Source organism: Seriola aureovittata, chromosome 2 (genome assembly GCF_021018895.1).
Source record: "Seriola aureovittata isolate HTS-2021-v1 ecotype China chromosome 2, ASM2101889v1, whole genome shotgun sequence".
NCBI classification, from domain to species: Eukaryota; Metazoa; Chordata; class Actinopteri; order Carangiformes; family Carangidae; genus Seriola; species Seriola aureovittata.
The window spans coordinates 29,849,714-29,860,000 of record NC_079365.1 but is presented as its reverse complement, the minus strand read 5'-3'; the positions used below and the strand labels follow the sequence as shown (position 1 = coordinate 29,860,000).

Sequence of the window (10,287 nt, the reverse complement as noted above, 5' to 3'; positions counted from 1 at the left end):
ACTGGACGCCAGAGTTTTCAAGTATTACAAGAGGAATAATTGTGGTATTACACAACTCCAACAGTGCTAACGTGTGTGTGTGTGTGTGTGTGTGTGTGTGTGTGTGTGTGTGTGTGTGTGTGTGTCACCTGTCGTAGGTGTTGTCGTTGCTGTTGCTCGTCGTGGTGTCGACATCATCGTCTATCAGCCAATGGTAGGGAGCCGAGAGGATGCGGATCTGTTCCTTCTTCTTCTTGGAGAGATAACGTCCATCTGCATTAAAGTCCCCAAGAATCATAATGTTCTAAAGAAAAAGCAACAACAACAATAACATTAGAGTTTAATCACAGGTTAGATTTCCACCTTATTTTCTTTTCTTTTATTCCACTTTCATTCTACATTCTCCGCAGGGGAAATTACCAGTACAACAAATAACAAATTCAAAGGACATTATTCTAAATGTGTAAATCTAAAGATGCTTTGACAAAGTGATTTAGAAGAAGAATAAAGAAGAAAGAATCAAATTATATTTATTTAGTTCATCATGTGTGTTCAGTTGTGAAGACATTGTAGATAAATGAAATGAAACAGGCTTGGTCGTTTTTTCTTATCACACTCACAGCTGCGTTTACTTACAGGTTATTATTCAAATATTCAACGGCCATAAACTGATAAAAGGCAGATCCATGAGAGAGCAGAACAGTTTCCAGTGGTGAAATGTTTGTAGTAAAGAAAGACATTTCTGTCTGTAGTGTATTGTATGTGATATCATGGAATAACAGGAACAGGAAGGCGGGAATGTTCGGGAGGAACGGAGACGAACTGATACAGAGGAAGAGGAGCCAATCAGAGCAGGGCAGACAATCACTCACAAAATAACATGTTATCATCGAACATGTCATCAGATTATCCAACCTACATCAGTTCCCCACTTCTTCCTGACGGCATCGACCACGTCATACAGCTCGTCCAGCTCCTTCAACGAATCCTCTGGTTTGGTGTGGACTGGGATCAGGACCAGGTCCTCCACATCTGGAGAGAAAGGTGATCACATGTGCATCTGGACAAGAGATGTAAATACTCAGAGGAACATACACAGCAGCACATACCTGTAGCTGGACAGCTGAAGCGCAGGATGAAGGGCTCTCGGGCGAAGGCGTCTTCATCTCCAACTTGATTATCTTCATACTGGTGAAAGTCCGTCAGTGTCACCTCGTCCTGTCTGAGACACACACATATAAACACACACAGGTGTGATAAGACACTGGTGTGTTTGTATGCTTATTACATTTACCATGAGCTGTATTTAAACCCATACAACGGCTTCACTTCATTGTTGGATTTGTTGTTTTATCTTAAACCATTCATCACAGCTAATTATCAATCAAGTCAAATGAGTTTAATCTGGGAGTGAGCTGCTCCTTTATCTGACGGTGGACCGTGAACCTGTTCTCTCACCTGTAGAAACACACAAACTGCTCCTTGTAGGTGTCTCGTCCCAGCTGGACGCTGGCGACCATGGAGTAGGGACGTTGTCTGTTACAGCTGAGGGAAACACAAAGAACATTTAAAATGAATTGTTGAGTTACAGCCAACAACGTGTTTTGTCCAAAGTCTCAGTTCATCTTTGAGTCCAAGAGAACGCTTCCCTCGAGACGTTACTGAGATATCACGTTCACGAGGGACGGACGGACTGATGATGTAATGCCTCCGACCCGGGGCCATACAAACTGGAAAAACCGGTTGTTTACTTTGGCTGTCCTCCCCAAGAAAGCAACAGCACTGATTCATGCGAGTACGACACTAAAGTCTTATCTCCTGCCAACAGTAAACGCTTTATTGTGATACGGACAGGAAAGTTAGGGAAGAGAGAGAGAGGGTTTGAACCCAGGCTGCTGCAGTAAAAGGTATGAGCTCGACCAGGTGACGCTGAGGCGTCTTTTTTATACAATTCTCTGTATTGAAGTTGAAGTTTCTGTGTCGGTTCATAGAGTTTTACTGCACAGTTTGATAAAAAGGGCCAAAGCCCAAACATACATTTACCCCCCAAACCTGTTGTCTGTTGCCCTTATCCCCCACCTGGACCACAAGCTTCCTATATCCTCACCTGGGTGTTTTTACTTCCCTAAACTCAACCTTAACCACCGCGGAGAAGATCAGAAAAGGAATCATTTTTAGTGCGCTCACCAACGTCGTTAAGGAACCCTCGCCTTAAATATTTGTGGCTTCAATATAAATATAATATAATATAAATATTTAAAGCTGTTAAAAGAGAAGAAAAAAAGAGCTTCTTATAACCAGAGCCGACATCTCACCTGGTTTTGTTGAGTTCTTGTTTTAACGTCTTCATGGCTTCACCGCTCTTATCCACCACCTCCAGGATCACTATCACACTGTACTGAGAGATGATCTGGAACAGACACAGTCCACATGTTGTTTAGATGCCACACACACCAGGTACATACCTGAGTATACCTGACTATTACACAGAGAAATGATTCTCACCTTGGTGAGGTAGCGGCTGATGGTCTTGTCTGTGACTTTTTTCACTCCCAGGTTCTTGGCATTGAAGGCGGCTACCTTCATTTTGACTTTGTTTTGAAAGACAGATGATTGACAGCGGGTTAGAGGATGAATATACGTGACAAAATGTTCATACTGTACGTGACAGAGGAAAGAAATGAAGAAGAGAATCAGACCAAAAGCAGAAACTGAGGTAGACGAACTGTGAGAACGAAAAAAAGAGGCCACAGTGCAGAATCTGTGGTCTTGTTGAAAGCAACAGATCAGCTGTGACTCCGCCGTCTTCCTCCACAACAGATCTGTGATGCAGCTTCAACATGCAGCATAGAGATGATGATTTATAGGATTAACACTTAATATGAAGTGAGAAAGGAAACGTGCACAAGACGTTTAGAGAAATCTTTCACCTGCACCAAGAGACTCGATTTACGCCGAACTTGGTGGAGGTCTGGGCTCTCTGAGCGCCCCCCCCCCCCACTGACACCATGACCCTGACTTGAACTGAGAGGAAGTGTTGTGCAGATCAGTTTCCTACTTCCACGTTCACTCTCTGGTAAAGACGTCGTTCACACGTTAACAGATGTGACTTTAACATATGAGATAAAAGTTTCTCACCTCCATCAAGAAGGTTATGTCCTCACATGTTTGCATGTCTTTTTGATTGTTTGTTTGTTTGTTTGTTTGTTTTTGCAAAAAGTACTGAACCGATTTACCTCGTACTTGGTGGAGGGATGGGACATGGGTTAAAGGGCCGAATCCTGGAATTTCACTTCATTGAACATTGCAGCGCACGGCAGTTTTCAACATTTCCATCGGTTTCGTGGGAAATAATTCTAATTCTTCTTAATTATATTATGAGAAAAATAATACTATCAGATATATTATAGTATAGGATTAATTTGACTATTATTGATGCATTAATAATGTTGCAGCTTGCTGAGCTGGAGCATATTCACCTACTTTAAGGGCATTTTCACCATAATAATGAATCACATTTTATAAGATAATCAGATGTTTTGTATAAAAGTATAAAAGAGTAAAACGTACAATATTTCTCTGAGTATAAGTATAAAGTAGCATAGTGAGGAAATACTCAAGTATACACTTTTACCGCCTTGTCAACGAAACTGAGAATATTCCAGGTTTCATACAGTGTAAAATGCCAAGTGCACACAGTCATTCAGTGTTGATCAGTTCCAGTGCTGCAGAGGAGACTTCACTTCCTTATGGTAGATTAGTAAATAGAAAAATAACTTACCTGCCGCTCTGAAAAACAGCAGCTGCTCACGTGTCCTCAGACAAACTGAGACTGAACTCAGAACTGTCTAACTACAGAGACAGGAAGTGTGTCTACACACACACACACTCACACACACACACACACACACATAACTGATGCATGCAAACCATAACACACCCCACACTCTTTATCTTTTATCGTGGCCAGCCAGTGTTTCCCGTCTGTACGGCTGAGCCTTTCATCACAAACACCTCAGTCATCGTTAAACTATGAGGAAAAGATCATTAAAACTAAAACTTACTCCTTCATAAAGAAATTGTTTTAGAAAATATGTTTATGTTTTCTTTTCAAACCTGAAATGAGAGAAACAGGGACAGAGGTGGAGTGAGATTGTTGTAGTTAGCTTAGCTTAGCTTAGCATAAAGACTGGAATCAGGAGGAAACAGCTCCGTCTAAAGCTCACTAAGAATAATATGTACCCGACCCAGATCTTTCCCAGACCTGAACCAGGTTCCTTGAGAGTCTGAACAGAACCATAAAACAGTTTGATGGCCCTTCATCAGTGTATGAATGTGATGTATGAATGTGTGAGTGAATGGGTGAATGTGGCAAGTATTGTAAAGGTCAGTAAGACTAGAAAAGTGCAAGTCCATTTACCATATCAATATTATAGATATAATTGCAATTACATATCCAACAAAAATATCTGCTGTTGCAGTTGAGTTGTATAGAAATGTAAGATGTAGGAGACAGCTCTGCTATCAGGTTATCATGCACGTTGGAAGATGATACCAGGGGACCTGGAAGTCCGTGGCAAACTGGGATCCCACGTCCACGCCGTTCTTAAAGGGCCAGTAGAACTCAAATCTACTGGCCAAGTAAGTCGACATGTTGTGTTGGACACCTGTTCTGTGGTGCTTTTATGTTTTGGTGAGCCAAAGACAATCTCCACTGTGATGGAGAAATGAACTTCTATTCTATTCTATGTTAATCGTATTGAATTCGGCCTTGCTGCGCAGCCTCACTCTCAGTTTGTCTAATAAAGGAGATGCAGCTCACTAAGGCGTGCCGTCTGAAATGAGACGGTCTGGTTTATGGAGGATTTTCTGTTTATTCTCAGCTGCTGTTTTAATCTGTTTTTAAAAAGGGATTCATCACTGATGCGCAATGAAACTCGGGATAAGAATCCGTCGTTGTGCAGAAACAACATACACATTGTGTTTGTGCTTTGTTGAATGACGTAACGGCTAAATCTTCTGTCCGAGTGCAATTTGTTCAGTTAAAAAGATTCCATATATATGTGGTAACTCTCTCTCTTATATATACTCACTTTAACTTTTCACAAACCTTTATTTGTCATTAAAGTGTCGAAATATCATGTGGTGTCACCAATATTAGCAACAACTATATTATATTCAAAATAAGATATTAATCACTGATACAGTTTAATTAAGTGAATGGTTTTTAGACATTTTTATTGGTGTTATGCAATTTATAGGAAAAGTAAGTTTTCAGATCATTATTTACCAAAACTCTAAAGATTTGAATACTTGTTTCTAAACAGTATATATTACTCAGAACATTATAAAAAATGTTATATATTTTAAATATTTATAAATTTGAATGTATATGTTAAGGAAATTAGATAATTTTAAGATAAATCACGGTCGCACCACATTGCAATAAATATTCTTATTTTGTGTATTTTAAAATCGGCCTGTGGAAAATCCTTATACGTCATTGACCCACATTCATGTACATCATTAATGTTTTGTAATAACAAGCTGTAACTCTCCTCACACAACAAAGATCATGCTTTCATGATTTAGTTTATTTCTGATAAGACACAGTTAAATGTGCAAGAGAAAGCAGTGATATACCACAGAGCTACTGAAGCTCCACCTCCACAGGGTAGTGGTCACTGATGGCTTGAGCCTGGAAAGAAAACAGGTCATGAGTCTTTTTAAAACCAGCAAGGTGGTAAAAAATAGTTTGTTTATTATATAAAAGTTTTTACTGATCTAAGTTGATTAACACTTTCATGTAAAATGTCAAACGGTCTTACATTGGCATCAGACAGATTGTAGGCTCTCTGGAAGTTGAAAGCCTTAGCGGAGTTCTCCACAACAGCCTCATGCATTCGTTTTCCATACACCACAATCCTGTTGGCAGATGTTTGGTAGGTTGTTAGGTAGATAGATAGATAGATAGATAGATAGATAGATAGATAGATAGATAGATAGATAGATAGATAGATAGATAGATAGATAGATGGAGGAAGATATATTGATATATGTGCTCAGTTAAGACACAACTAAAAAACAAGATGTAAAGATACCTGTCATAGGTGTGGTCATTATTATTACTAGTCGTGGTGTCGACATCGTCATCTATCAGCCAGAAGTATGGAGGATACCACAGGGGACTATTTTCCTTCTTCTTCTTTGAAAGGTATTGTCCATCTGCATTGAGGTCCCCCAAAATCATAATGTTCTGCAGGAAAATATCAATAGAATTCATCATCACAAACGTCATCAGCAACAGCCACAAAGCAAGTATTCTGCTGTGTAATATGGCGTACCCCAGGGCTCTGTTCTTGGCCCTCTGCTTCTCTCTCTTTATATTTCACCTCATGGCCAAATTATTCGCATTCATGAAATGAATGTCCACTGTTACACTGATGGTACTCTGCTGTATGTGACTGTAAAGACTTGACGATTCACCTCAAATTATGAAGTTAGAGGTTTGTTGTGTGTTTGTTGTGAAAAGCTGGAAGTCTCGAAACGTTCTGCTTCTAACTTCAGATATGACGGAGATGCTGGTCACTGGCCCGAGCTGACATAGACACCAGTTTGATCCAGGGACAGTAACTCTCAACAGCTGTATGATTTCTTATAGTCTGACAGCCAAGAATCTGGGTGTCACATTTGATCCTTTCATTTCTATTCTATTCTGTTCATATCCAACTCACAATAGCGTTGAATTTATTCTTCACAGCTTGGACCACTTCACCCAGAGCGTTCAGCTCCGTCTCTGCATCCTCTGGTTTGCTGTGGACGGCGATCAATACCAGCTTCCTCACATCTAGAGGAAACAAATACACACAGTGAGATATGGCTAAACCAGTGGACACACACACACACACACACACACACACACACACACACACACTCACACACACACACACACACCAGTATTAAGACACTTGAACTGCACAGCGAAGGGCTCTCTGGCAAACACATCTCTCCCCTCCTCTTCGTACTGGAAGGAGTCGATCAGCTTCACCTCACTCTCTCTGAGACACACAGATGCAATGTGTTAGTATGTGCATCCTTGATCTATTAAATAAAGCAATTGGTACACAGGGCTGCCACCCGAGGGTCCAGCACCTCCAGGGACAGGAACCGACAAGCCTACGTGTCCGTCCTGGAGACAGAAAAGAGTCTTTCATACCTGTAGAAGAAGACAAATTTCTCCTTGTAGGTGCTGCGTCCCAGCATTTTGCTGCTCTCCATGGAGAAAGGATCACGTCGATTGTCTCTGTCAAAGAACAGAGAAGACAAAAACTGAAACACTCACACAAGTTTAGTCATCACATCTTTGGTTTTTGTGCCAGAGTAGAAGCACCACAGTATTTCATCCCTAGTGGCCGACACCTGCGTTACACCTTAGATGCAACAGTTAACTGGTGCTGGACATTAATAAAATTAAAATTATCCCTCTCGAAGACATCTCAGGAGAATCACTGTGTATTTGTGTTTAGAGAACTCACCTGTATTCATTGAGTTTTTTGAGGAAATTCTTCATGGCCCTGCCGTTGGCATCCACCACCTCCAGCATCACCACCACACTGTACCGAGACACAATCTGCAAGAGACACAGCCAACACCACACTTACATCTGTATCTGTCCCACTGTGATACGTTAAAATATCTTCTGTGAAAAAGGTCAATAAATTATGAATAATGAAGTAAGAGATGTAGAAACAAATACAACAATAAATCAAACTGTGTTTGTGTTTGTACCAAGCAACAGCCTCCAGGGCTGAAACCTGAAGACAACACTGAAGAACCAGAAGCTGCAGTTCCTCTAACGGCCACTAGAGTCTGGCTCCAACAGTGAGTCAGTCCCCATAGACTCCCATGTTAAAATGTCCAACTTTACAGCAGAAATAAACATGTTTACAGCCTGGTACAAAAACTGTTTTGGTCTCTAGAGCTAATTTCCTTCATCATGACACCTGTTTATATAACTCACCTGTTTATATAACTCACCTGTTTACATTTTATTAAGGACTAAAGTTATGGAGAATTGAGGGCGTGGCCTCTTTGAGTGACAGGTGGGTGAGCGTATGATTGCCACAAACCAGCATTAACTGATGTCTCAGCTCCACCTCTTTGTGAATTTTTGGATTAGCTGGGAGTTAGGGACGAAGTCAGGCTCTGCCAAGATGGCAACAGTGGAGCAGCTCACTCTGAGCTTAAAAACTACTCTTGGATGACATCGAGGCTACGCCTGTCTTTATATACAGTCAATGATTTTTTACACTTTTTTGTTTTTTAACATAATTATTTGTTAAATGAACTATCACCACCTGGTTTAGCACAGTGACTTACCTTGATAAGATTTGTCCGCACAAAGTCATCGTTGACTTTGCTGAGTCCCAGCTTCTTGACATTGAAGGAAGCAATCTTCATTTTGACTGCGAAAACAAAACTCACAGCTCACTGACACGTTTATGTTCAGCATGTATACAGCAATGTTTCCTAAGATCACTGTCTTAGTTTAGCATGTTAGCATGCCAATGTACACTGATTAGGCTGAGGCTGATGGGAGTGTCATAGTTTCCTAAGTACTTGGTCATAAATCAAAGTTTTCAACAAATTAAAAGCTTGACTTCATGTAGGAAAACGAAAATCTGTAATGAACTGAATTTCAGTCCTATAAATAGTTGTTCAGTCAGCAAAATGGTGGAGTGACTAACATGGCTAAAAATAAATCATATGGGCGGGAAAATGTGGGATGGAAATAAAGTGACAGTTTGGAAACATCAAATTCTATTTATCATTTATTACAACCTCTAGATATAATGTATACAGCAGGGAGGTGAGTTTGTCCCAGCTTGTTAAAAGATAAAACAGAAATCATTCAGACAATAGTTTTTCCACTCTTGGCGCTTTTGTTCACTGGTCAGGAAATTTCCTTCATGACACACTGAGGCTCCAGAACCAAACACTGACTCATTTCCTCACTAACAGCGAGAGAGATTTTAACTTCTACTTGTTAATGTCTCGTGACCGATCTGACCCAGCGTCAAACAACAGAAAAACAATAAAGAATAAAGTCTGACAGCTGCTGAATTATCACTTTCCCATCTATCACAGGTAGAAAACAAAGTAATGAACCACAAACTCACCGGCCGAGCTGATGCGAGGTGAACGAAGTGCTCGAACAGCAGAGAGCAGACAGACTGTGGCTGAGTATCTGCAGAGAACAATCTCATCCCATTAACCACGGAAGGAAACGCTGCCAACCAAAAAACTGGCGCGCAAACACCCCCGGTCAAATGATTGATAGGATATCCCCACGGAAACCATAGAAAGTCTTGTGAAGTGATTAACCATTTCATGTCTTTGTACTTTACTTGAGAGTTTCCGTTTTCTTCTACTTTATACTTTTACTTCATCACGTTTCAGATGTCTGACTCCTGCTCTAAACTTCTCTCACTGATTTCATTGAAGTAAGAGTTTGAGGCCCAAAGATGTAAAATCCTCTTGTTTTGTGTCGTTTCCTTTCCTCTTCCATTAATCATCTCACGACCCCTCAGATTTGTCTTGTGACTCTTTGGAGGGGCCCGACCCCTATGTTGGGAAACACTGGATTAGGGATTTCAGGACATGCTTGACTAATTTAATCAAATTGTTGTTGAACTAATCAGACAGACAAAATTTCATTCATTTTTCAGTTCCTTCTTAGTTTGAACCTTGAACCAATCAAATGAAGCCCAGTTTCCTCTCTTCTCTGACTCTGAATCACTGATCCATAGACTTCCACCCACGCTTCTGAAACCGCCAACAAACATTTTGATGAAAGGTGTGAAAACCTTCACACCGGGACTTTTACTGTCATGTTTCCTGACTGACGATAATTAACTCTCAGAACTGGCACAGCTGCGTCTTAATGTTGATGAAAAGAAAATGTTGCTGTGGATCTGATGACACTGAATATCTGAGGTGGAGCGTTTTACTGTCGGACACTTTGAAACTTCAAACCCTGGAGTCAAAGAGCCGAGACCGCAGAGCTGCTCCAGTTTCTGAGGACACACCAACACTTTACATTCAGTATATAGATCAATACAGTAGATTGTTCCCTTCTATCTCTGTACAGTCAGTAGTAAAATCAGTCTCACCGTGAAAAGCTGCCAAATAAACCTCAAGTTATTCATAATACTGTGAATACAGACCTGTAGTTTTTACACACATCAGAATGAGAATAATAAACCAACGTGTGTGTGTGTGTGTTCAATAGTGTCATAATGAGCTTCT

At 40.5% G+C, this 10,287-nt stretch overlaps 2 protein-coding genes across 2 annotated transcripts in view; both read right to left on the bottom strand.

The window, feature by feature from the left end:
- Positions 1 to 3,816, bottom strand: part of LOC130186405 (deoxyribonuclease-1-like) — a 5,873-nt gene extending 2,057 nt beyond the window's left edge. The window contains exons 1-7 of the mRNA XM_056403526.1: positions 3,761 to 3,816; positions 2,485 to 2,570; positions 2,295 to 2,389; positions 1,438 to 1,524; positions 1,089 to 1,201; positions 899 to 1,011; positions 129 to 283 (exon numbers count right to left, since the gene is read on the bottom strand). Coding sequence (XP_056259501.1) covers positions 129 to 283; positions 899 to 1,011; positions 1,089 to 1,201; positions 1,438 to 1,524; positions 2,295 to 2,389; positions 2,485 to 2,565 — 644 coding nt within the window. The 5' untranslated portion in view covers positions 2,566 to 2,570; positions 3,761 to 3,816. The remainder of the gene's footprint in view (positions 1 to 128; positions 284 to 898; positions 1,012 to 1,088; positions 1,202 to 1,437; positions 1,525 to 2,294; positions 2,390 to 2,484; positions 2,571 to 3,760) is intronic.
- A 1,725-nt stretch (positions 3,817 to 5,541) lies between these two features.
- On the bottom strand, positions 5,542 to 10,102 carry LOC130186419 (deoxyribonuclease-1-like). Its single transcript, XM_056403551.1, has 9 exons — positions 9,159 to 10,102; positions 8,359 to 8,444; positions 7,515 to 7,609; positions 7,196 to 7,282; positions 6,934 to 7,037; positions 6,714 to 6,826; positions 6,081 to 6,235; positions 5,808 to 5,904; positions 5,542 to 5,677 (listed from the first exon to the last, which is right to left on the bottom strand). Exons 2-9 carry the CDS (start codon positions 8,437 to 8,439, stop codon positions 5,630 to 5,632), a joined length of 780 nt encoding a protein of 259 aa, XP_056259526.1. The 5' UTR covers positions 8,440 to 8,444; positions 9,159 to 10,102; the 3' UTR covers positions 5,542 to 5,629.
- Positions 10,103 to 10,287: the final 185 nt, after the last annotated feature.